A 27,123-nucleotide genomic window follows, 5' to 3' on the forward strand; every position below is an offset into this window, starting at 1 on the left:
GTGGGAAAGCCTGGCCTTCGACGGCCATCGACCTCAGCCTTCCCATCACGAACAAGGAGGTGGGGGTCCAGAGGGGCTGCAGCCCCAGGGCGGGCGCCCTTCCTTCCGACTCCAGTCCCCACACCGAGGCGGGGCTGCCTTCTTACACGGCCCCCGGCCCCGCCTGCACATCTTAAGAGCTCTGCACGAGCGATAAATAAATAGACGTGGATAACCGTCTGAAGCGGGTGTCTGGGAGATCGGGCTTCTACAGAGCAGAGGAACTGCAGGGCACAGTCTGGCTATTCTCAGGGGCTCCCACTGTCAGCGCGACCCCGAGTCCCGCGCGTCCTGCGTACGAAAGGTAAGGGCAACGCGTGAGCAGGTCACTGAGAACTGAGGAAGCAGTGACAGTCCCCCCGAGGGGCAGATTTGGCAGGAGAGCTTTTACTGTAGATGTATATACAAAGAATCGAAAGATTAGAAAAAGACATACAAAAAGGGAAGGTGGGTGTTCTTTAGGCATCTTTTAACGGTTCTTTTGCTATCCCTTGAGAAACTGAGAAGAAGGCTTTTCCAAAATTGGTTCTATGACTCTTAGAGAACGTGTATTTTCCAGAATGGACGTGCTACAAAAGCGATCAAAAGTGAAAGGCACTTTTTCTTCTAAATTGTTGCCTTTGATAATCTCACTAATTCCTGTCAACAATTTTTATGCGGGCCTGCTCATTAGAAATGAAAGGTCTGCGCTGAAACATCGGAGGGTCTGACGAAGGTGGCCCCCCTCCGAGAACGCCTAGTATGTAAGAATACAGAAGAGGTGCTTCCGGAGCCTGATTTCTTTTAACAACCTGCATCAGGTGAGCGAGAAGATGCTCTGGGCAGAGTGAATGCTGTCCCAACACGACAGCGACGCCGTCCAGTGCGTGCCAGCAGAGCTGCTCAGGGGCCCGACTTGGGTTGCGTCGGGGCCACCGGCTCCCCGGTGGAGCCTGCTCTGGGAGCACACCCGAAGGCTGAAGGGCTCTGGCGGGCTGCCTGCGCGCATGCACGCACACGTGGTCGGAGTTTGTCTCTTTCCAGGGTGGCGTGCACAGCGCCGTCAGGTCTAGCTCTGGGGGTGGGGCGCGCTCATTCCTCGGACGTGTACTCCCGGCTCTGGTGCTGCACCTTGGAGAGCACCCGCTCGTAGAACAGCAGGTAGGCGCTGGAGGACAGGACCTCCTGCAGGCTGGCCCGGCGCACCGTGTCGTCGGAAACCCACAGCCACTGGTTGCTGGTTGACAGGGGGTTCTTGGCCGAAGGTGGGGACCGTCGGTAAGTCACAAAGTGTCCCGAGTGCATGTCTCCGTGGTGGACGACGACCGCCATCAGCCGGAAGAGGTACGCGGAGGAGCTGAACGGGAGGAACACATGCCGGTGGTCTACAAACACGACAGAGGTCTACAGGCAGGAGCAAAAAGTACAACCACCCTGTTCGACAACGGGGGGTTGAGACAACGGCCCATCCGCACAGATGAACACTGCAGACCACTAACTCACAGACCTACGTTCACCGGCGCGACGCCCACTCTCTGAGCGTGTTGTGTGCATGCGCACGCCCACGGCTGCACAGAATGGAGGACCTAAAGGGTTTCACTGGAAATCTCTAGGTGGAAGCCCAAGAAAGTAAACATTTGTTGCTTTATACTTTTCTCTGCATACATTCACACATATATCCACACATACGTATAATACACATATATTTGAATGTTATGTACTTTACAATGCTTATATTTAAAGTGACTTCCAGCCTTGGCTGGTGTGGCTCAGTGGACTGAGTGCTGGCTTACAAACCAAAGGGTCACTGGTTCAATTCCCAGTCAGGGCACACACTTGGGTTCCAGGCCAGGTCCCCAGTTGGGGGGTGTGCAAGAGGCAACCGCATATTGATGTTTCTCTCCCTCTCTCTCTTTATTTATTAAAAAGTAATAAATACCTCTGGCTGGTGTGGCTCAGTGGATTAAGCACCACGCTGCAAACCAAAGGGTGGTTGGTTTGATTCCCAGTCAGGGCACATGCATTAAGGTGCCCTGTAGAGGGTGCATGAGGGGCAACCACACCTTGATGTTTCTCTCCCTTTCTTACTCCCTCCCTCTCTGTCTATAAATAAATAAAATTCAAAAAAATAAAAAGATAAAGCGACTTCCATTTTGAACAAAAATAGAGGAATGCATACTAGTGAGTTCCGCCTTAAAAATGAAAGAAAGCTATCTCTTCGCTGTGATTCATTTCTGTGAAAAGCTGATTTTGCAAACCAAGAGACAGAATAGCCTCCAAGGAGTGAGGACGGCGTCCGAGCGGTGGCTCACCTGTAGTCCGGAACAACGGGCAGGGGGAAGGGCACTGGGGCTGGCAGGGTAGGCAACACGGCCGGGGAGCAGGCACCATTCATAAAAATGTGGGGTTTGGGGCCCCCTGGGTGATTCAGAACTGCAAGAGAAAAAGGCCCAAGGCAAGGAAAATTAGCAGTGACTTTGGGTAAACAGAGCATGGCTTTGATTACCTGGAAATTTAACTGCCCAATAATGCTACAAGGAGAAAACAAGTATTTCCTCTTGTTACGTTGTAAAATTCCCCGTCCTAACCCTCAACAGGAAAAGCGTACCGAGCGCCTTGTCCACTGTTCACTGTGACGGCTGTGCAGATCTGCAGGGCTGTGCAGATCTGAGACGGAAACACATGAGGTTCCCATCCCTTTGCTAAGGACCCATCAGAGTTGAGCAGTGGCTAACCGACTGGTATTTGGAGCTGAACCAGGTCTCGACCTTGACATGACTGACATTTGGGACGGATAATTCCTTGCTGCGGGGGCTGTCCTGTGCAGTGCAGGACACTCAGCATCATCTCTGCTCTCTGCCACTCAACACCAGGAACACCCCTCTCTCGGGTGGGGCAGCCACAACGGTCGCCACCCATTGTCCTCTGGGAGGCAAGCTCCCTTCTCGAGCCACTGAGCTAAACATCCTCTTTTTTTAAATTGTCGGCTTCTAAGGTGTCCTGGCCTGTACCAGTGTGAACAAGTATTTATGGGTGCAGATAAAATAGTTGCGGAGGTATTTCTGTCTCCTTCCAGGCACTACGCTGCTCACCGCCGGCCTCCTGCAACGCAGCCGCCTGCTCTGAGGGCGAGCAGGCCTGCGCCCTGGGGCAGGGAGATGGGCTCTCGACTTCAACGGGCCGAGGACCGAGCCCTCGCCCCTCAAAATAGTGTCCCTGAATGACGTCCTGTCAGGCTCCGCAAACAGGGATGTAAAAGGGAATAAAGAGGCAAGAGGCTAAGTGGGGGGAAATCTGGGGTGCCGGGGGGCAGCCGTGTCTGGAGAGACAGCAGCGTGCGGTGGCGAGTTCAGGCTGGGAGCCCTGCACGTCGGCGGGTTTCCCGCACCTGTCATCTAAAGGGCTCAGCACGGCACATCAGACACTTACAACACTGCGCGACACTGCCTTCCGGGGCCAGCCCTCCCGCATGCTGTTTGCTCAAGGACCGGTCTTTTAACCTCTCGAAGCCGTGCTTTTCCCCTCAGTTAGGCCGAGGGTAATAGTGCCAGTTTCCCTGGGACCCAGTTCAACCAGGGACCGCAAGTGAGGACAGTAATGGAATTAGATGATGCATCGGTAAAGGAGGATCATCCACCCAGTAAGATGTTCTGAGACCCCTAGCCTGGACATTTCCTGCCCACATTGTCTGTAACGAGCTGACGACCGAACTAGGAAGAAAGAGGAGAAACTCACCGGAGTGACAGGGTGTGAGCCGACTACCGGTTAGTCAAAAGACTGAGCGGAAACCTGAAGCTCTGCTTCTTGTGTTTTCCAAGCGTGACAGCTTTTACAACCATACAGCTCATGGCTATATAGTTTTAGCCTCTTTTAAGGAATCCCACCCCTCCTGCCCCATCCTGCTCCTCTCAAGACCCTCAGCAACCACTGGAGAAGCCCTCACGGCATACAGTCCCCAGAAGCCGGGGATGCCAAATTCCCTCGCTTGTGCCGCAGGCTCCCGCGGCCTCAGCGCCCCGGGCACACACCTGATTTGGGGGCCGCCGGCCCATCCTGCAGCTCCAACACAGGCCCTGCCTTCTCGTTCAGCTTGGGGCTGTGTGGACCGGGCTTATGTCCAAGGAGGTGGTACTTGTAGATGTCCATCATCAGGAACTCGTTGAACTGCACGTGCTCGTGCCGCTTCAGGGGCGTGCCGTGGCTGGACCAGCTCAGCCGCTGCAGGTGGATGCACAAGCACTGGGGGAGCTGCGGGGGGGGGGGGGGGGGGGAGGAGAAACCGGAAGTGCTGAGTGTCGGGGGCCACCGCCGAGAGAGTCCTCCGAAACAGAGCAGGTAAGGGGTGTGGTGTGGGCTCACCTTCCCTAGCTTTAACTGCTTAACAAAAGTGGTCCTCTGGTGTTCCACCTTTCCCCCATTCAACGTCCCTTTGGCTTCATTCTGAAATACAAGAAACAGCATCTCTCCGCTGGAATTCTTGGAAGGACATCTCGGGAGGGTTGCCCATCAGGTTGGTGTTATTTATACCTGTATTCAACTGGCCCTTGACTTCCACCTGCTGAAGTGAGCTCAGCTGCCTAATTTTCTGTGTGGCGTTTTTACTATTTTACTTTTACGTGGTGTGAAGGCGAGGAAAGAGGAATGAAGGAGATGTGACACTGGCATGTAATCCATCTGCTGGGTCTTCAAAAACGCTGCTCCGCACAGCCCTCTGCACTCAGAGGGGCAATCCAACCGCTCGGGAAGGTGGGCAGGCAGCACGGGTAGGGCAGGGTGTGAGACGAGTGGGAATGGCGGGGGCTGTAGCAAATGGGGGGGGCATGCCCCATCTCAAAGCAGGGTATTCAGATGTTTGAACATTTGGTGGTTGAAACTAAACTCCTCAGGGAAGGAGAGCAGGCCCACGGGCTGCCAATTTCCCAGCCAGCTTGGTAGGAACGGCTGCGGCGGAAAGGTCCCTCTGGGAATAGTCGGAAGAGCTCGGGGGCAGTGCCGGGAGAGGCGCTGTGTCGGGGCACACAGACCATGGGCGGGGCAGCATTTGGGGTTAAGGCGTACCTTGGTACAGTTGTCACAGACAACATCCCGCACCGACTCTGAGGAGACGAAGTGGTGAAGGCAGTGGTCCAGGGTCAGTGGGTGGCCCTACGGCGGGAGCAGGAGAAGACGCATTACTACAGCTCAGAGGGAGCCGCGCCGCAACGGTGAGTGGCGGCCATGTGCATCCCAGGGCTTCCCTCCTGCGCATGTGGGCAAAGAAGCGTCTCGGACACACCTGGATGCCTCTTGAGCCAACATGGGGCTCAGGGCGCCCGAGACGTGCTACTGTGATGGATGCGAGGGTGTGAGGACGGAATATTGCAGACAATTTGGGACCTTGGCCCTGGTTTAGGTGTTTTTGAATTTGAATTTAGTGCGTGTGTGTGTGTGTGTGTTCAAAAAAGCCAACATTTCTGCAGCAAGAGAAAAGCAGCCCACCTCTTCTTGCTCGAACCGGGCTGTTGGGAACCGCCCTGACTGGTATCAGAAGCTGAAACCCCCATCTAGGCTAAGGCTAAGGGAACGCCCTTAGAACCCTAAGCCAGCAAGGAGACAAGGGCTTGTCTCCCTGGCAGGAATGCTGCTTCTGCTGCTTTATTCATAACTGAACCCCAAAAAGCTTGGTCGGTTAGCCAAAGACGGGTAAGATTCCCCACGGGGGGAACGACCTAAGCCAGGCATGATCACTTTGGGAGGCCCCCCAAAAGAAGGATTTGGGGGGCTGCAGCAAAAGGGGCTGATGGACCCTCACTCCTCGGCTTTGACATAGCCTGAGTTCTCATCGTCTGGGAGAAAATCTCCTTATTGCCTTAGTTCCCTTGCTCTAGCTAAGCCTGAAACAATGACAGGGTGGTGCAGCTCTGTGCTGAAAAGGGCGGATTCCCCGGGTGATCAAGCCTAACAAAGAATATGTAAATTACTGTGAAACCTTCTTTGTTTAGAATGCTCTCAGTTGAATGAGAGGGGTCCAAGGAGGAAGTTTGTTCCTCAAAGTCTTACAGCTCTTTGACCCCGACTCAAATAGACCAGCAGAGTTCCTTGTTTTCTATAGTTCCTTACTTCCCCCTGATAAGTACTGTACTTTACCTGAATTATTATGCAAAATAAGCCCAATAAAAGCAGGTATGGATGGTAAGTTGGGGCGCTCCCCACTAGGGGGAGTGGCCATTTCGTCCCTACTTCCTCACAGAAACTAGTTTGTCTCTGTGCATGTTTTTGTTTCTCGCATGTTTTTCGGCAAGCCATCCGCAGCGTTCCGTGGTCACTGCTGGCCGGTGACCCACGCGCAACACCGGGCCATGGTACCACACGTTAAAACTGAGCTGGGTTCAACCAATCACGTGTCTGAGTAACGCATGGCCCCTGAGCTACACGAAATGCCTCACAGCCCTTTCAGATTCAAATGCCCCAGAACAGGCCCCCAACAAACCACCGGTCAGTACATACCCATGTGGCTGCTGGAATGCTCAGCGAAAGGCTATCAAAGGTATCAAACCGAACAGGACTCTGAAATGAATATTGCAGAAAATACAGAAAGGACTGAGGTTGGATTCAAAATGTTACAGATAGAAAGACATAAACTACTAAAGTTTAAGATTTACATGCCCAGCATTAACATAATGAAACAATGTACTTACCTAGAAGCAAATTCTATTGCAAACAACCTTGGAAACATACAAGGTACAGTGACCGTAAAAAACAGCTGGGAAACCTAATGTGACACGGCTGACCCAAGGCTCTGGGTTGCATCCCAAGGGAATGACAGGGATGTGACTACAAGGATGCTCACCACAGCATAATTTGTAACGGCAAAGCGTGAATAGCTGGGGTTTCTGCAGAATGATTACATAAATGATAGTATGCCCACGGAACGGAACACTGTATGAAAACTAATGTTGCAGGAGAATGAATGACGATGTGGAAAGCTGTGCATGTTAAATGATTAATTGCAGAAAACATGACACAGTGGGGCAAGGGTCCCTGCCTTGGGTGACGGCAGAGTGGCTTGGCTAGACTAACTCTCCTTGAGGTAACAATGGTAAAATCTGGACCAAGACTAAACAGAGTAATGTGAACAATGGGGGGAGCCACCACAAACAGGCAGAGACCGAGAAGTCAACTCCCGGAAAAGCGGGTGCTCAGTGGGAGAGGTGTGCGTGGGGCGGCTCTTTGTCTGAAAGTTCTCCCCCAAACCATGTACAAATCTGGTGAAGAACATACAGGTAGAGATTTAAGAAATTCAGCAAACTCCAAGCAAATACAAAAAACTTACGCACGGCACGGACAAACTGCCGACGCCCCAGAATAAAGGGAAACTCCCGTGAGTAGCCAGAGGGAGAAAAGGCGCCACTGGTACACAGGGCAGACACGAAGGGCGCTGACTAAGCACCAGGAGTGACGGGGCGGGACGGCAGAACAATGCCTGCGAGGTGGCGGACTGAAAATAAACCGAACGAAACCAAGACAACAGCAGCACCATCCACCCGAAACTCTCTGCTCAGCAAAACTATTCTTTAAAAAGGGCACCACGAAAACACGAAACATCTTCACGTAAGTTCAATCCCAGTGAGTCTGCTGGCAATACACCTGCATGAGGTGCTGAAGGAACCTCTTTCGGCTGAATGGGAAAACCACCCCATGGACTTGGGTCTCCAGAAAGGACTGAAGACAGTGGATATAAAATTTCCTTTGTACTTATTTTAAACACAGTCTACTGTTTAAAGCAACCATCACAACAGTGTCACGGGGTCTGCACTGCATGTAGATGCAGACACGTGACAAAAATAACACAAAGCGTCGGGTAATAGAACCGCACTTTTGTGAGTTACCTGTCTTCGCATGGAATGTGACATTGACCCTAAATGCACCATGATAAGTTAAAATTCCATGATTTTATCACATTTCTTTAAAATTTAAAAACGTATAGCTAAAAGCCAAGAGAGAAACTATAACAAAATACTAAAAAGTATTGTAATGAAACTACAAGGAAACTTCTGGAACCAATACATTAATTATCTTAAGATCTCAAGATACAAAATCAATGTACAAACAACTGTATCTCTATATACTAGAAAAAGATTTTTAAACTCCACTTATAATAGCACCAGAATACAAATAAAACACAAGGAACAAGAAAAGGTGAACGGACAAGGCACAGACGAAAAGACGCTGACGACGCACGAGTGGTGGGCTGCGGGCCTTCCTGATTACGAAGGCGCCACGAAGAGACCCCACTGTGCGCACAGTGGGACGGCGGTGACTGACAGTCAGACAACACTGTGAGTGCTCGTGAGGATGCAGAAAAACTGGAAACCTCACTCGCTGCTGGCGGGGATGGATGCAAAACGGTGCAGCCACTTTGGAAAACAGGCTGGCAGTGCCTCGGAAGGTTAGAAATTCTACTCCTAGGGATGGACCCTGGGGAAACGAAAACATGTGCCCGCAGAAAAACTCGTACATAAACATTCACAGCAGCATTACACGTAACAGCCAAAAGCAGAAGTAACCCAAATGGCCGTCCGCCCGCACAGCGGGATGCTACCGGGTGGCAAACAGGAGGGGTGCGGGCACACACCCCTACACGGTGGGCCTTGGAAACGCCGAGCCGAGCGGGAGAGGCCGGTCCCGAAGGACCAGGCACCGTATGGTTCCATTTACCCGGAACGTCCAGAGCAGACAAATGTGCTCACACAGAAAGCAGAGGAGTGGCTGCCTACGGCTAGTGAGTGTGTGAGTGTGTGTGGGGGGGGGGGGGGGGGCTGGGGGTGAGGAGGAACTGCTGACGGGTACAGGTTTTTGGGGGAGGTGATAAAAATATCCTAAAATTGTTTGAGGTAACGGTTGTACAATTCCTTACTTTCGTCTTATGTTGGACATTTTCCAAATAAAAAACGATTTTAAGCCCTCAAAAGGAAAGCGAGCGAACTAACGAAAAAACCCAGCTCTAGAATCTGTTGTGTCCGCCTTCGGTGTAGACCCAAACTTAGGACATGAATTCTCGCCAGTGCACAGTGGGTCTGCTGCGCTTGGCGCAGAGGTGCGGATGACACGTCAGCACTGCCCCACGGGGGGGGAGGGGGATGACAGTCCGTCGACCGAGTGTGCGGGGCCCGGGGGACCCCAGGCACCACACGCCAGCACCAGTCCACACACTCCTGACCCCTCACGGGCCCTGACTAAACAGAACCCCCCCCCCCCCCCCCCCCGAGAAGACAGCCGGCCCGGCCCCGCGTTTACCTGGTGCTCGCAGTGCTTGCAGACCATGTTACTGGTGAGTCTCCCGTGGAACGGGTGCTGAGGTTTCCAGTGACCGGACACGGGGTGAGGCGCCCCTGGAACACAGAACGGCCTTGGATCTGCCGCCCCCAGCCCTCGGGCCCTGGCTTCCAACCCCCCCCTCCCCCGTTTAGCATGTGGCGGCCACTCTCTCCTTAGGAAAAAAAATGCCCCTGAGAATTAAATTGGAGTAGCTCTCCTTACCGACGTGTGTCAAAAAGACAAGCCGTTCCCTTCGCAGGGAAACGCACGTAGGTGCTCAGCGTGGCTCCCGTACAATGGGCGCAGCCACGCTGGAAGAAGGAATTTGTGTTTGGCAACGCCTTTCTATAAACATACCCTCAACGTGCTTGAGATGGCAAAGGAGGGTTCCCTGAGTGAACGGTTCAGAAAGTACAATTAACTCCTGAAATATCATCAGAGTAATAAGAAAACTGAAAACTTTTTTGGGGGGGGACAGGAAGGGGGTTAGTGGAATAAGCACAGCGTGGCATGCTGGTCGGAAACCCAGGCCCTGGAGTCAGGTGGCCCCGGGCTTGGGCCCGGCTTGGCTCCTTATCAGCTACGGGACCTGGGAAGCCTCAGTGTGCTGGAAACGGGGGTAGCTGCTGGCCCCATGGGCTCCGGTACCATCAATGTTCTGGAGCTGATGCGAGACTTAAATGCAACATCCCAGGGCCTGGCGCGCAGCACGGGCTCCAGAGATAATCGTTCTTGTTACTACTAATGTGCAAAGGAATGCACGTCTTTTTTTAAAGAGTGAGTCTTAAGGAAACAAGGATTTCCTTCGAAAGGGGACTGTGACCGCTTGCAGTACAAGTCGGCCAAACTGAAGTGCCGAGAACACGAGTTCCAGCTTGTTGAGCCCCGAACAGGATCACGTCAGGGACGTAAAAGCAAACCCTTGTCTGTAGCAGGAGTCAGTCCCTCTGGAGGAAGCCGAGAAGGGCTAAGGCACGAGGAACAACTCAAGATGTTCGCCGAGGGGACAATTTAAGGCTGTTTCCAAAACACAAATCCCTTTGCGAGCACACACAGTTTCAGCTGGATTAGATACCACCAGAAAAAAAAAACTGAACAAGGAAATTAGTGCCGTATTGAAAAAGTACCCATCTTCTATGTCACGGGTGACGGAGAGTGACTACCTCTTGTGCGGCAGGTTATCTGCTGGGGAGCGACCTCCGGCTGCTGCTGCGGGGAAAGGCACAGAGTGAAGACCCCACGGCGGCCCTCCGACCGCCCCCGCATCTCACGAGTCTCTGCACTGACCGCCCCACAAACCAATGTTTAACAAAGGTTTTTAAAAGCAGTTTCACCACCCTCTCTGCTCACCGCGTCTACTCCCTCATGCAGTGCAATCAAAACGCATTTCCTCTCCTCCCCTTGATCAGCTGCCTCCCCTCCCTTGATCAGCTAACTTTTATAATGTTCCAGGGAGATGAGGATCCATTTGGCATTCCCAGAGCTCTGCGTCCCCCTGTATTGAACGGGGAGAATGTATTCTGTCTTTTTCAAGCCAACACAAATTGCGACACTGAACCCTTCTGAGGGGTCATTCACGCAGTCGCCACCTGGGAAGACGGCGGTCTAAGGCCCTCCCCCGGCCCCGACCTCACTGCTGACTGGTGCCGGATCTGACCTGTGAGTTTAAATCGTACAGAGACTATACCGGTGGTCCCTACGCCTGTTAGCTGGGCAGGAACCATGAGAAATGTCATGGCTTACCTCCAGGGAACGAACATCGAACAAGTGTGTGACCCGAGGCTGGCGGTCCCGCTCATCCTCCAACGACGAGGTGAGGACGTGGAACAACTCGTGAGCATCCTGCCAGAGGGCAAAGCGGTCTTCAGGGAGGCCCGGGGGCCAGGGCAACATCGGAACCACACTCCGCTCCGTGCGGACCCCTGGGCAGCCGCCCTCGGGCTGATGCGGGCAGGGTTCGCCGTCCGCCTTCCCAGGGCCCAGCCGGTGGAAGGCAGAGAGCTCCGCCCAGCCATCTTACAGTGGAGACCCCGGTCCCACAGCCCCAGGGGAGAGAAGGAAAGGAAGTGGGTGGGTGCCTCCCGCCAGCTTCTCTGAGCCCGTGTCAGCTTTATCCAGCCGGCCCTGACCGCCACTCAACCTGACTACCCTTTTCTCATTGTGGTAAAATACACGTAACCCAAACTTCACCATTTTAACCTTTTTTAAAGTGTACGGTTGCATAGTGTTAGGTACATCACATTGTTGTGCGGCCACAAGCACCACCCATCTTCGGAACGTTTATCTTCGCAACTAACTCCGTGCCCATTAACATTAGCTCCTCGGTTCCCTCTCCCCACTCCAGCCGCTGGCAACCGCCAGCTCCCTTCCCGCTCTGTGAACTTGGCCATTCTAGGAACTGCCCGCCTGTGGAGTCAGACAGTCCTTGTCCTTTTGTGGCTGGCTTATAGCACTTGGCATAATGTCAAGGTCCATCGATGTTACAGAATTTCCTTTTTAAGGCTGAACGACATTCCGTTATGTGTGAGTATGTAAATTCCATCGTGGATACATACACATACATTTATATACGTGTGAATACACACACGCCACGCTTCGTCCATCCATTCCCCTGCTGATGGACAGACACTGGAATTACTTCCACCTTTTGGGTATTACAAATGATATTGCTACAAACACGGGTGTACAAATATCTCTGTTCAAGTCTCTGCTTTCAATTCTTTGGGTTTATACCCAGAAGTGGAATTGCTGTATTGTAGGGCAGGGGGACTCCTCTTTAAGGATCAATTCGATGCCCCTCTCCCAAAAAAGCCAAAGCTGCTCCACTCCTGGGTGGGGGGGGCGGTGAGTCTCTCTGCCCCATGCCGCGGGTCCTCACCGGGCTCAAGCCTCCCCTCTCAATCTGCCTCCACACGGTCCCCAAAGCGATCTTTTAAAAAGCAAATAATTGACCTTATTCTTCTGCTCTCAAATTCCCATTGGCTGTTGCTGCTAGAGTAAGCCCCGCCCCCTTCTCGCCAGAGCCTGAGGGATCCAGCCCCTAGGACTCCTTGGTCCCTCGTTCGCCTTCACTTAGCCCTTTTATCCTTCCCTTTAAGTTGGGGTAACACTGGTTTATAACAATATATGAGTTTTAGGGGCGCAACACTGTAATTCAAACATCTGCGCCCCTACAGGTGTTTAGGGGCGCAACATCTGTACACGACAGCGTGCCCACCACCACAGGTCCTGGGGAGACCCGCCCTCACCAACGCTCCCTGACCTCACCCCGCCCCTAGCCGCTTCATCCACAGGCCTGCGGGCTCTCCCTCCAAAGTGTACCCTAGTGTCTCCAGCTCCCCAGCCTGAGAGCCATTCCACCCCTGGCCCAGATGCCTGCAACGACGGCCTGCCAACTTTTCTCTCCGCTTCCATCTTGGCCCAATGGCCAAGGGGGACTGTAGGTCCCCCTCGTACACAGCGACCAGCACGGTCCCACTCAAACTAAGTTGGATGCCTGCCCAAAGCCTCTCCTCTCATGGCCGCCCACCGCACACAGATCAGAAGTCCAAGGCCTGCCCACCCCGCTCCCTGACAAGGTCTGGAGCCCCTCTCCCCCACTGCTCTCCCAGCCCCGGCCCCAGCCACGCGGGCCTTCTCACCACCTACAAATACAGCGTCCTTGTCGCTGTCCCAAGGCTTCCGCCGTGGCTCCTGCCTCCAGAACGCTCTGCACCCACGACCTTCACGGCTGCACTTCTTTCAGGCTCCAGGTCTCCGCAAAGACCTCACGCCTCCAGAGGAGCCTTCCCCACCCACAAGGGTCTCAGGCCCAGCTCCCAGGCACCCCCACGCACACTTTGTCACGTTTTTTTTTCTTGAAGTCACCTGCTTACTGCCTACAGCCCCGGCCCCCACTAGAACCCCCTAGAACGTGCGCTCCATCAGAACCCGCAAGTCAGGTCGGCTGCGCAGCCGCAGGCCCCCACAGGCCGAGCGGGGAAAGGGCGGGGGAAACGTTTGCTGCGTGGAGAAGCGGGTGCCCTCCCAGGCGGCGAACGGCAGGAGCGTGACGGACAGCCAAGGATAACGAAGGCAAGGCTCTCGTCCTCAAGGGACTCACAGCCCAGGCACACAGGTGACAACCTAACTGTTGCCGGGCAGCACGATGTTACTGTCAGGACCAAAGAGACACAGGAGGCGGAGAGAGAATATCAGCTTTTTCTGGGGGTCCGGGGGCCTTCAAAACAGGCGTCTGGGCCAACTCTTGAAGTCCTGAGCAGGGGTTCGCCAGGGAGAAAAGTCCAAGACACGCTGGAGTCGGCCCTGCACCCACGTAAGTACTGCGGGAGGGGGTGGGGCTGAAGTGTGCCCTCTAGCCCCAGACGGGCTCTGCCACTCAAAGCACTGTGCGGCTTCGGGCAAGTCACCTCACTTCTCTGGACCTCAGTGTCTCACCTGTAAATGGGAATAATCACAGTAGCTCTTGCAGGGGTGTCCAACCCACGGCCCAGGATGGCTGTGAATGCGGCCCAACACCACATCTCCAATTTACTTGAAACGTGTTTTGCTCATCGGTTTTTGTTAGTGTCTGTGTATCTGCTGGGCGGCCCGGGGACGCCCGAAGGCTGCACGCCCTGCTTTGCAGGCTTGTTGGGAGAGCCGAACGTAACGCACACGGGCACGTGCTCAGGCCGGCACAGCTCCCACACCCCAACTGCTGGCTCTGGAGAGCGGCCGATGGCGGACGTCTGCTGTCGATCGATCAACCAGGCTAATCGCAGTGAAGATGCCCTGGGCTACACGCTCGGGCTGTCTCCGAAGAGGAAGGCAGGCACACTCGGCCCCTTCCCACGCACCCTCACGCTCCCGGGCTCAGCGACGGCTGCGCGCCGAAGACGGAGATACTTCCAAGGGCCACCTGGGACTCAGGTGGACCCTTGACAGAAGAAGAGCAGGACTTAGAGAAGGTGCCTGACGTCCTTGGGGACTAACTCTCTGTCACTCTCAGTTTACAGAAATGAAAAATGCAGCTAAGTAATTCCAGTTAGAAGAGGCTTTACCAAGTATGTTCTGAATGGAAAAACATTTCACAACATGCAGCGGGTTACTCCAGATGCGCTGTAAGAAAGCACGGCTAGCATCAACGTCACGTTTAAGAAGTGACACACACAAGGCTTCAGACTCAAGTGCAAACAGATGACCCCTGAAAATAAGGGCAGCTAGGAGGCCTTCCCACCTCTCTTTTCAGAGCTTCTCAATGCTTGTCTTTCAGCCCCACAGTACCGGGAGCCCAAAGGCCCTCTCCCCTTCCTCTGGCCCGGGGTCCGGGCAGGGAAACAGGGCAGCCAACCCCAAGCTGGACAAGGCCTTCGGGAAATGTGGCTTGTGAGCATGCACCAGCACATCACTGGGGGCCACATTTTTGTCTCTAGCCTTGGCCTCAGACTTGCCACTAGTGGGTCTGGGGAGGAAGATGAGGGTGGCCAGTACCAAAGCAGGCAGTGAAGCTGCAGGTGTGGACAAGGAGGTGGAAGTTTCTGGAACAAATAAGGCCCTGGGGCTGCATAGGACAGCTGCTCTCAGTCTGGGGCTACTTTAAGCCAAACTCTGGAGGCTGTTTTTGCTTTGGTTTTTTTTTTTTGTTTTTTTGTGTGTGGTGGGTTTTTTTTTTTTTTTAGTTAGAACAGGGTCTACAACAGGGTCTTGCCTGAACCTCTGGGCCCCTTAGGTGAAGCCACCTGCCCTTCTAAAGGTCCCGGCTGCCCTGTCATCCGCTGGCATGCATAGTCACTCAGATCTAAGAAGATTTTTGCTCTTTGGCAACTGTGCTTACCCCCCATGCCACCAACTATCCTTCCGTCCGTCAGTGAAAAAGCCCCGTGTCCCCTCTGATCATGAGAACAGGAACGATGCGCATAATCTAGCCCGGAACACGAAGGCTGTCTAAAATGTCACGGAAATGCACACTCAGGCCAGGCACCGGCAAGGTCAATGCTGACACGTGCTCTTCCTGCTGCATCCATGAAGCTGGTTTTCAGCCATCACGGTGAGCTCAGACCCCAGCTCATGAATGGGAAGGATGCTCTAGCAAACCTGTTTTGCATGCGGTGTTCACCTGTTCTTCAAATGAAGAGATCTGCCACCTATACATTCTTAAGACATCCAACAAGCAGCTTGCATCCAAGACTTCATCATCAGTAACTTCCTGGCAGGATAAAGCTGGAAACAAAAAAAAGTAACACAATTATTAAACTCACCAGCGTAACAACCAACCAGAACACCCGCACAGCACAATATATCAAAGCTAACTGAGAATGTAAGAACTATAAAAGTCACCTCGGAATTACATCTCCTTCACCATTCTTCCTTGTTACCTTAGTATATACTATGAAGTACTCTGTGTTTGTTGAATGAATGTGATTTTTCATAAGGCTGCAGCATTTAAATAAAGCAACTGATTTTCAGTTACTTGAATTATCGTCAACATACATTTACTGTTGCAAGGTTCTTACTGAACGATGTGATTCTAACTCACAGCTCTCAGGGGCGGGAGGACGCTCACGCACTCATCCAGTCCAGCCCTGCACTCAGAGCCTCACTCCCCCGCACAGGACGGGCCTCTGCTGGTCCTTGTCTGCCTGCAAGTTTCCAGTCATCGCGGCAAAGCCTGGGGCCACGTGTGGCAGCCTAAATGGGTCTGCGGAGTTGTTACTTTTCAATCACAAGTAGAATCGAGACGAATAAACAAAAATGAAAGTCTGATCGGCTGGCAGGCCAAAGGGGACTGGCACGCAATAGCCACAGTGATGAAAAGCAAGGACCCACAACCAAGGTGACTCCAGCCAGCAAGGCTCTCATTCAGAATGAAGGAGATCAAGAGCTTCCCAGACGAGGAAAAGCTAAAGGAGCGCATCACCCCCAACCCAGTGTTACAAGAAGTACTAAAGGGACTTAGGAGGAGGAAGAGGAGATAAGAAGGAGAAGAAATTAAAACTATGAATAATAAAATGGCAATAACTATATACTTGCCAATAATTACTTTAAGTGTAAATGGATTAAATGTGCCAATCCAAAGACACAGGGCAGCTGAATGGATAAGAAAACAAGACCCAAACATGTGCTGCCCACAAGAGACCCACCTCAGACAGAAATACACACAGACGGAAAGTAAAGGGGTGGAAAAGGTACTGCGTGTAAATGGAAACAAACAAACAAAAAAGCAGGTGAGTAATACTTATATCAGACAAAATGGACTTTAAAACAAAGGCTATTAACAGGAGACAAAAAAGGACCCAGCAATTCCACTTCTGGGTATTTATCCAAAGAAATCCATAACACTAAGTCAAGAGAAATATGCATCCCTATGTTCACTGCAGCATTATTTACAACAGCCAAGAGATGGAAGCAACCCACGTGTCCGTCAGTGGATGAAAAGGTAGTGGTACATATGTACGATGGAATATGACTTGTCCATAAGAGCGAAATCTTGCCATTTGTGAGGATGGACCTAGAAGGTATTAGGCTAAATACAATAAGTCAGACAGAGGAAGAAACATACCATATGATTTCACTTACATGTAGAATCTAAAACACAAGTGAACAAATGAAACAGAGATACAGAGAACCGATGGCTGCCAAGTAGGAGGGGCGTTGAATGGGTGGGTGAGAAAAGGTGAAGGGGTTAAGAAGCACGACCGGCAGTTACAATGTCATCCCGGAGATGTGGAGTCCAGCACAGGGAGTGTGGTCAGTAATACTGTAACAACTATGTATGGCACCTGGTGGTGCTAGAATTAGCAGGCGGATCACTTTGTAAGTTATATAAATGTCTAATCACTATGCTGTACACCTGAAACTAATATATTAAATGTCAACTGTAATTGAAAAATGTTCTTAAATTTAAAAAATTCCAGTGCAACTCCAAAGAAAGTTTGATGAGCTTATGGATTAGTATTATAATTAAAACTCGGTCAGCAGTTGGTAAACATTTTAGGCCTCATGGGACCCTGCAGCAGCTACTCAACTCTGCCGATGCAGCACAAAAGCAGCCACAGACAACACTAAATGAATGGGTCATACTGTGTTTCAATAAAACTTTATTTACAGAAACAGGCGGTGGGTCAGAGTCGGCCCATGGGCCAGAGTCCGCTGGCTCCTGATGTTGAGCATGCCCCACATGCAGGGTATCACACGGGGCCAGAGCAGGGGGCGTAACACCACAGGGGCCTGTCACCTCAGTGCTGTTCCTGGGACTTCAGCCACTCCCCAGATAAACGAAGCCAGCCTGTTCCTCCTCCTTGATGTGCAGCCAGTGAACTGGAAAGATTCCTTTGAACATTCAGGCTCCAGACCCTGAAAGTTCCGAACACTGCCACCCACACTCCTGCCTGAACTTTGCCCTCCACGGGCCCTGGCTTTGTGAGTGGGGCCCTGTGGAGCCACAGCAGCCCTGGCAGCCAGTGCTAAGAAGTCCCGAGGCTTGGCTTACCCACGCAGATGTTACCCTGAGGCCTGACCTTTACCTCCAGAACAAAGGGAACGCATCAGGGAAGGAACTGTACCTTCCTCTTCCCTCCCACACGCGCCAGGCAGCCCTTCTGTTAGCGGCTCCCCTCCCAAGGTTAATTTTAAGTCCCTGTTAGCTCAGTTTTGCCTAGAACACTGTGGAGCAATTTGGCACGGTCTACTAATTTTCACACCCTACAATCCAGCAGTTTCACTGGTCTCAGGATCTACCCTAGGGAAATATGTGTTTATGTACCTGCCTGACATGTACATGGGTGTTCACTACAGCCTGTTTATCAGCATAAAGCACTTGAAGCAAGTGGCTGCATGAACTGGGGTGTCTCAGTATTACAGATACTGTGCAACTGTAAAAGTGAGTGAGGTTTGCCAATAACCTATCTGATAAGGGACTGATATCCTGAATGCATAAAGAACTCTGGAGACCCAACAACAACAACAAAAAATACAGGAAATTTAAAAGTGGACAAAGGACTTGAATAGAGAATTATCAAAAAAACAAAGACATACAGCCAATAAACACATGAAAAGATACCTAACATCATTTATCATTATCATAAATCAAACCCACCATCATATGCTACTTCACACCGACTGAGATGGCAATTGTCAAAGAAACAGACAATAGCAAGTGTTGGCAAGGACGAGGAGAACTGGAACCCCTGTTGGTGGGAATGTAACGTGCTACAGCCTCTACAGAAAACAGCACGGTGGTTCCTCATACATTAAACAGAATTACCACCTGATTCATATACTTCTGGGTATAGGCCCAAAACAATTCAAAGCCGGGACCTGAACAGAAATTTGTACAGCTATGTTCATAACAGCATTGTTCACAGTAGCCAAAAGGGAGAAATGACATGAATATACACCGACTTATGAATGGGTAAACAAAATGAAATATTATTCAGATTCAGCCTTAAAAAGGAATGAAATTATAACACATGCTACAAGTGGATGACCTTAACGACATCACGCTAAGTGCAATAAGCCAGACGCAAGGACAAGTATTGCATGATGCCACTTAACCGAAGTACGCAGGCAAATTCATAGAGACGGAAAGAATGGCGGTTCCCGGCGCCTGGGCAGAGAGGGGAACGGAGGGTGGCTCAATGAGTGGAGCTGCAATACGGGATGATGAGAAGTTCTGGCGATGGACGGCGGTTATGGTTGCACCACAATATGAATGTATTTAATGCTACAGAACTGAACTGTACATTTAAAAATGATTAAGATGGTACATTTTATGTTCTGAATGTTTGATCACAATTTTTAAAAATGGGCAAAGGCTGGCTGGTGTAGCTCAGTGGATTGAGCGTGGGCCTGTGAACCAAAGGGCCATTGGTTCGATTCCCAGTCAGGGCACATGCCAGGGTTGCAGGCCAGGTCCCCAGCAGGGGGGCATGTGAGAGGCAACCACACATTAATGTTTCTCTCCCTCTCTTTCTCCTTCCCTTCCTCTCTCTCTAAAAATAAATAAATTTTTTTTTTAAATGGGCAAAGGACATGCACAGGCAATTCACAGAAGACAGCAAACACAAAGCCAATAAACTCACACACACAAAAACTGCAGGGAATGAGGCAGAGCTTCTGCGTACTGCAATGGACGTTTCTCTAATGCATTTTATGTTATTTGGTTAAAAAAAATAAACAAACAATCTATAACTCCTGTGGGCACTTAGAAATGTGTTTAAATGCACAGGAAATGGTCTGGAAGCAGGCACAGATACCTCACCGGGGGGAAGGAAGGCAGGAAACAGGATGGGGTGGTGATAAGAGGACTCCAGCCTTATCTGTAATGCATTCATTTTTCACAGGGAGAAGTTACTCAGGCATTACTTGTATAATGGAATCTTTTTTCTAAAAGTCAAAATAAAAGACACTGAAAAGCAAAAGCAGAGAAAGGGCCATATATCCTAGGGACAGCGGGCCTGGCACAGCTCTGGTTTCCGGCACCGGGTCACACAGGCTGTGTTCATGGCTAGGACAACTCCTAGACCTGCGTCAGAACACCTATGTGGACACTTCGGCTTTCCACACAGACTTTGCGATAGTGGTTTTTTTTTTGTTTTTTTTTTTTTTTAAGAACTTGCTTCATAAAGATTTCTGTGTCAAGCGGAGATCACATGGGAAAATACCTCCGTGAGACAGTATTTAACTGAGTGCTTTCTCAATCCAATTTTTTACTGGCTGTGAAAATAAAATATGCTTACTGTTGCAAGTTTTTAAAATATAGTTTAAAAAAAATGTTTTCAAACTATCAACTACACAATCCCAAAGTGGCTGTGGCTAATGCTGTGATCTTTTTCTGTCCAGTTTCTACATGTAGCAGTTTTTGCTTCACTGAAATCAAATTATATCCTTTTTGTATCCTGTTCTTTAAAACTTAATGTTATACCTTATGCCACCTCCCAAATTAGAAAAATAGACTTCATAAAGATCATTCTACTAAACTTAATATTATAGCTTATGTCCTCTCCCAAATTAGGGGGGAAAAAAAAAGACTTCATAAAGATGATTCTGAATGGCTGTATTTTGGGTGGGCCAAAAGATTTGTTTAGTTTTTTCCATACGATGGCTCTGGTAGTGCTGAGTTGTCTTTAACTGCATTCGAAACAATTTTGTTAGATTGTATTGTGACAGCTGTCATATCAGCATGCATTTAAAAAAACTTATCAAAATAGGCAAATTTTTGTGCAGCCATTTTAATAGTGAAGATGAAGAAAAAATGTAACATTTTTGGCATATTATGCTTTATTATTTCAAAAAAGGTAAAAACACAACTGAAACACAAGGAAAGACGTGTGCAGTGCGTGGAGAAGGTGCTGTGATGGATCGAACATGTCAGAGGTGGTGTGCGAAGGTTTCCGGTACTATCGATATTTTTGCCAAATAATCCTTTGCGAGAGGCCATCTCACGCACTGGGAGACGTGTGGCAGCCCCTCTACCCGCTAGAAGCTAGCAGCAGAAGACAGTCAACGTACTCAAAACACCCAAATCAACAAAGCTATTGGTGAAAATGAAAAACGTGTCTTTGATTTTTCGGAAAAAACTAAACGGACCTTTTGGCCAGCCCAATACTATTCCGTCAATCGCTTCATCATTTTACTGTTGGACAACCACCATCTCTCCCTTCTTTGCCCCCAGGATAACCAGGTGCCTGAGATCTCTGCGCACGTAACGGCATTTCCCAAATGACGTTCTGCGGAGTGACCTCGGGGCGTTATCAGATGCTAATGTGGTAGGGAGGGGTGGGGGGCAGTGGGCCCCTCTGGAGTCGAAAACGGTGGTTTAAAAATGAAGTTAGATCAGCGACGTCTTAAACTCATATACAGAGTGCCTCTCCACGCTCAGGGCCTGGATCCAGCCGTTCCTGAACTCTGAGAACTCCACTGCGGGCTCGTGTCAACGACAGACCACACTGCTATTTCCATACGACAGACTTGCAGACAAGGCATTACTGAGTCAAATGGCACTGAGCATTTGGTGAGCTATTACCATGTGGTTCCAAACGGCTGTCCTCAAAGTCACAGCCCCACCAGTGAGTATGGACACGTCACCCAGCAGCCGGTCGGGGTGGTGGGTTTGGTTTTCAATCCTTGCTGACAGGCAAAACAACATAGTGCCTCGCTGTCATTTTATTTATATTTCTTTGATGACGGGTAAATTCAATATTTGAGTGTCTATTACATATACACTTTGTCTCAAACACAATTTGCATTATTACCCTTGTAAATTACCTTCCTTCCTAGCCTAAGATACTTTAAAAATTTAAAAAAAAAAAAACTTTAATGTTTTAGAAGCCAGAGTATTCTGTGACCAAAATGGTTACATCTGTAGTGAATTTTCTTCTTACACAGAAATCTGTTACCACCAAACTGGTAATTGTTAAAATAGATGGTCATGTATTTGATTTGTTTCTAAAGCAGCTGTTTGTATCTGTTGGGCTCCTAAGTGCTTTTTCCATCATGATCTGTGCGATCTTTCTCTGCACAGAGGCTGTTAGCCCCCTGCCTGTCATCTGGGCTGCTACTTTGAAGACGCACACAGTCCCCCCTCATGCCCCACCAGATACCTTTCAGGAGCTGCAGCAGCGTTAAGGATAAATACTGGTGCGTGGGGGGCTCCTTCTGGTCCCTGGTGTACTGGGTGGTGAACTCCTCCAGCCACCGGATGAAAGCGGGGCAGGCAGACAGGCCTTGCAGCAGCGAGTTCATGAAGCAGGTGTTCCCCAGGTTGACCAGGCCAGGCACAAGCCCTAGGACAGGGGGGCAGGAGAGAGAACGGCACACCACGTCGGACCAACCCTTCCCTTCCCACCCGTCTGCGGCCCAGGGTTTCTGCACTGTGGCCTTGAATTTGAAATCGAATGTGAGGAAGTGTTTAACCACGGAGATCCAGAGCCAGGCATTCCGTCCGTGCTGAGGCCCTGTCCCAGTTGTGCTCCTTCAGGACACTAGCGATGGAAGGACGGGCCCCCTCCTGTGCTACTTCTGAAACCCACCGCGGTGTCTGGCACGGTTTGGTTTGCACCGAGTGCACAAAAAGGCACAGTAACATCTCCCCGTTTCTCTTCCTCACTCTCTTCCCCTCCCTCACTCTCCCTCTCTCCTTTGATAAGAAAACAATGCTCCTCAGAACAGAAGAAAACAATTGTTCCGCTGTTGTTCCCCCGACAATGATTTTGTTCTTAGGATCAGCGGGAAAGACACTCTAGCAACTCTGACCCACCTTCTGCAAAGAGGTCAACACAATCTGACATACCCCCTGCTTCTGTTCAAAATTTTTAAAAACTTTTTGTTACGAATGTTCTCAAACATGCATAAAAGAGAGAATATATAATAAACCCTAGTTATAACCATCCTCATATTTAAGGGTGATCAACATTTTGCTACCTCTACCCCTTCCCTCCCCAAGGCTGACTTGTAGTCAATATCAGTAGAGCAACATTTACAAAGGGCACATTTAAAAAAGAAATAAGGAAATGGACGTTTGCGTTAATGAAGAAAGAACTTGAAACATTTACTAGCGACTAGAAGCTAGTTACGGAAACCACAAACACATCACGCAGTTAAGTCAGCTGTGCTGCTAAAAACCGTCATTACCGTATTAATAAGCACACTCGACAACTAAGCCACCTTAGTTTGTCGTTACAATGCATGTCTCAAACTCAGGACTTGACAGGAGGCGAAATATAAATCTTTTTACGATAGGATATAACACAGTGAGCCATTAAAATTAACTTCTGTGCAAGAACACCAGAAATGCCCTCCCCTTGGGTAGTGTTTTGGGGGAAGAAGGGTTTGGGTCAAGTCTACAGACCGTGATGCCAGGGCCTCACGCTTACCTTTTCTACGTTTCTTTCTTTCTGTGATGGGACCCCAAATAACATATATTCCTGCTGCGAGAGCGGCGGCGAGTCCACCTATGACACCCCAGTTCTTCATGACTTTATATCTGAAAGAGAAAATCAGTTTACTGTCCGCCCTCATCACAAGCCCATTAGGTGTATATACAGGAAGGTGACAGAGGAAGAAGTAACGTCTCATCAGAATAAGCCCCTGGTCCACCAAATACCTAACTTTCAAGTTAAAGTAACATACGGTACAGGATTATGTCTCAAACCTCAGCACATTTCAACATTAGGGTTTGAAAGCTACATCAGAGTACAACCTTCCAAAAGTCCCGCCTCGCTCGGAGGAGAAGCCGGGCATTCCTGCTACTCTGCCTCTCACTCCACCGCCACCCTGGCTGCCCCCACCCCCCACCCCCCAACCTCAGGCCTTTGCCAGGCTGTTCCCTTCGCCAGGTGTGCTCCTCCCCAGGGCATGGCTGGGCTCACTCCTCCACTTCCTCTTCCCGGGCAACAAGCTACCAGAACCTGCACTCCTGGTCCCTTTTACTCAGTTTTTTGAGTAAAAACTCAGTTTTCTTTTCACTTTGTAACATAAAATTCACCTATTCACTCTGTTGATTGTCTGGCTTCCACAAATGGAAGGCAAAGTGGCCAGGGCAGGAATCTTGGTCGCTTTACTCGCTGGCACATCCCAAGTGTCTGGAACAGCGATTTCCCACCTTTTCCGTCTCGTGGCGGCACACATGAACTAATTACTAAAATTCTGTGGCACACGGAAAAGTAGGTATAATTTTGATTCATTCACACTGGATGGCTATTGTTGTCTTGGCTGTTCTCATTTGTTTTTTATTCGACAGTCTAAGGGAAAATAGTCAGGTATGGCATGTTTTAACAATTCTTGCAGCACACCAGTGTGGCCATGGCACACTGGGTGAAATTCACTGGTCTAGATCATACTTGGCACATAGTAGGTTCTCAGTAATGTTTACTGAATGGTTGCGTATTGATGAAAACATAGAAATGGATGTATCTTTCAGAGTACTGATGAAGAGGGGGTATATAAGGAATGGTACATAAGATCTTCTAAGTATTCATTATATTAAAAATCCTTAATTTTAGGCTTGTCTTGAACACTTAAGTTATTCTTTCACTACACATTTAGAAATTTCACCAGCAATTTAAACCACTGTTTTCACATAAAGTTATGCCTTTCCACTGACTAAAGCAAACTGTATGTGTGTTTATAAATATATACATGCAATATATAGGTATTAGATATGTTTGTATATAGGTGTGTGTGTGTGTGATACATTCTTCTCCCAATATGTGGATCATGTAAATATCGTTTTGATCTCAGCTACTGGCGACACTAGGGACTCTTATCTTACAGCTACTGACATTTTCCTAGTGTCATAACTGATATGATGCAAAACTGATAACTGAATTCCAAATGAATCTTTGTTTGCCCAAGCAGAGTCAACACCGCCCAGAGCCTGGTGAAGAAAGGGGCATTGCATTGCTCGGGCATGCTCCGGCGGGCACTCGGGGGCGCTGTATTTTTAAAACCTGCAATACCTGACTAGTGAGGGGCACTGACCTCTCCTCCCTTGGTTTCTCAGATACAAAAAGTGACAACAGCCAACACAATAGCCGGCTGGTGTGAGTGCATCAAAATTATACCTATTTTTGTCAGATCTGCATAAAATATATTTTTGGTGTGTCGCAGCATTTTAATAACTAGTGTGTGCCATGAAATGAAACCGGCTAAAAATCGCTGTCCTAGGGCATCATTACCCCTTCGAAGGCTCAGCTTCCTGATGGGTAAAACGGGGATGCTCCTGGGACCTACTTCAAAGGCTTCTTGTCTGGATAAAATGAGCACTGATGCACAGGGCACAGAGTCAGAGCTTAGTCAACGTGCGCTGCTAGGCTTATTAAGCATACCAATTTCAGTGTATTTATGCAAGCTATTCCTAAAGTTTCTTAACGCCTCCTGTGCTGACTTTTACAGGACAGGCATATTCACAAAAGCGTCTGGACAGATCACCAAGGACCATCCCTGAAAGGGTAAAGCCCTTGCCCGCACGCTGTCAAATCCCGTATTGAAGCACGAACATGTCAGAGTGCATACTCCATGTCAGGCCCGGTGATAACCTGAGCGTATCCTGCAAACACTGCCACGGAATAGGCTGCACTATCATCTCCATCTTTACAGATGAGGAAACCAAGAGGTGGAGCCAACTGGTGGGAGCGGGAGAGGCGGTGGGGATCTGAACTTTTGCCTGTCAGGCTGCCAAGTCTGTGCTTCCAACCACCAAGCTCATGAGGGACACTGAGGGACAACAGAGTGAGGAAGGGCGGGGGCAGAGAGAACTTGCCCGTGCCCCCGCTGGGCACGGACAAAAAACCCTGCGCCCATCAGTGACTCTGGAAATGCCCACCCCTCTGCAGAATGATAACACGCGGTGCATGCGTGTAAAGATCTGGCCTCTGCCCCCAGCTCTGCTACCAGGTCAGCTGCAGGATCAAAGGCAAGGCTGTCTCAAGACACATTTCCCACCCACAGAACAGGACACTGGACAGCACCGCTGCTGACGGCTTCCAGCCGGGAGAATAAGTCCTTTAGACCTGCTCCAGGTCCCGAGGAAGGACGCTCACCTGAACAGCAGGTCTCAGTCATTTAGGGGCAGTGACGAAGGTGCAGCGCTCAGCGCTGAAGCCTGGAGCCCATGGAGGGTGAATAAAAGGAGGGAAATAGGAGCCCTGACAACTGGGGACAACACCACTGGGGAGGGACTCCTAGCAGGAACGCAGGACCTCAGCAGGACATGGAGCTTGAGCAGGTAAAGGGGTCCTGGCTAGTTTAGGGGCCCTTGCAGATAATGAGTTACTAATAAGACAGGGGACTCAGATAGAATAGGGGATCCCTGGCATAACTGGGAGGGGAACTGAGAGGAATGGGGGGCGCTAGCAGGCCCGGCCACTTTACAGGATTCAGAACCATGACAGGACTGGCGAGGCTGACAAGCCTGGGGAACCCCGGCGGGCCAGGAACTGGCATGGCTGGGATAAGGACTGGGGGTGTCCTGAAAGGATGAGGGGGGTCCTGAAAGGCCGGCGAGGCACTGGGTGGCCCGAGAAGCACTGACAGGATTCTAGGCCTTGACAAGGTCCCTAGAAGTGCTGGGGATAATGACAGGACTGGAGGAGGCACTGGCAAGCCGGGGTAGCGTCACTGATAAAATCTGGGGCGCTGGAGACACTGGGGAGTGCAGACAGAATTGGCGTTGCCGAGGACCGGGAAGCCCCAGAGGCCCGTCGCCCCTCCCGCCTCAGGGCCTGGTCGTCTAACCCTGCAGGGCGCAGAAGCCTCCAGAATGCTCGCTCGGGCTTTGAAGATCCTGACTAGGACGAGAGAAGGCCACCGGAGGCCCAAGCGAGGCACGCAGGTCCCGGCTTCTCTGGCCACCCCGCCCCCCCAAGCTCACCTGACGGCCGCCCCAGTCCGCAGGAAGCGCTGGATGGCCCTGTCGGCCGCGCTCATCGCCGCCTGGGCCCGGGAGCTCAGCATCGCGGCCGCGCGGAAGGCCTGCCGCCGCCTCCTTCCCCACGGTCCCCGCCGCCCCCGCCACTGCCGCCGCTGACAGACAGAAGTCTCCGAGGGCTCCCGAGGCGGCGGAACCCGCGGCTAAGTCCCTGATCTTCAGGGGAAGGGAGGCCGAAGGACGAGCTCCCTGGAGGACCGGAAACAGCCGCTACCGGAGAGGAAAAGCCGACGGACCACATCCTGCTTTTCCTTTTCCAATGGGCCCTAGCGTCGGTTGCTAAGAGATCCCCTGCGTCGCCGGGCTGCTGCGTTTGCAGGTTTTGCCAGAGCTCCGTTCATGAATATAGATATCCCACTTCCCAGAGGGACCCTGTGTCCTTTTAATTTTTTGGCGTGAAG

At 50.7% G+C, this 27,123-nt stretch overlaps 1 protein-coding gene across 2 annotated transcripts; it reads right to left on the minus strand.

The window, feature by feature from the left end:
* USP30 (ubiquitin specific peptidase 30) lies at positions 1-26,897 on the minus strand. 2 transcript variants are annotated; one of them, XM_028528649.2, is made up of 13 exons: positions 26,666-26,897; positions 23,169-23,278; positions 21,897-22,079; positions 15,413-15,516; positions 11,059-11,157; positions 10,479-10,521; positions 9,295-9,389; positions 6,505-6,564; positions 5,077-5,163; positions 4,378-4,458; positions 4,047-4,266; positions 2,331-2,451; positions 1-1,375 (listed from the first exon to the last, which is right to left on the minus strand). In XM_028528649.2, the coding sequence occupies exons 1-13, from the start codon at positions 26,746-26,748 to the stop codon at positions 1,111-1,113; spliced, it is 1,551 nt and encodes a 516-aa protein (XP_028384450.1). In that variant the 5' UTR covers positions 26,749-26,897; the 3' UTR covers positions 1-1,110. The 2 variants fall into 2 exon arrangements, with proteins under 2 accessions (XP_028384450.1, XP_028384449.1); XM_028528648.2 differs by having other exon boundaries at positions 10,479-10,524.
* Between the last annotated feature and the right edge of the window lie 226 nt (positions 26,898-27,123).

The sequence above is a fragment of the Phyllostomus discolor genome, chromosome 13, assembly GCF_004126475.2.
Source record: "Phyllostomus discolor isolate MPI-MPIP mPhyDis1 chromosome 13, mPhyDis1.pri.v3, whole genome shotgun sequence".
In the NCBI taxonomy this organism is placed as follows: Eukaryota; Metazoa; Chordata; class Mammalia; order Chiroptera; family Phyllostomidae; genus Phyllostomus; species Phyllostomus discolor.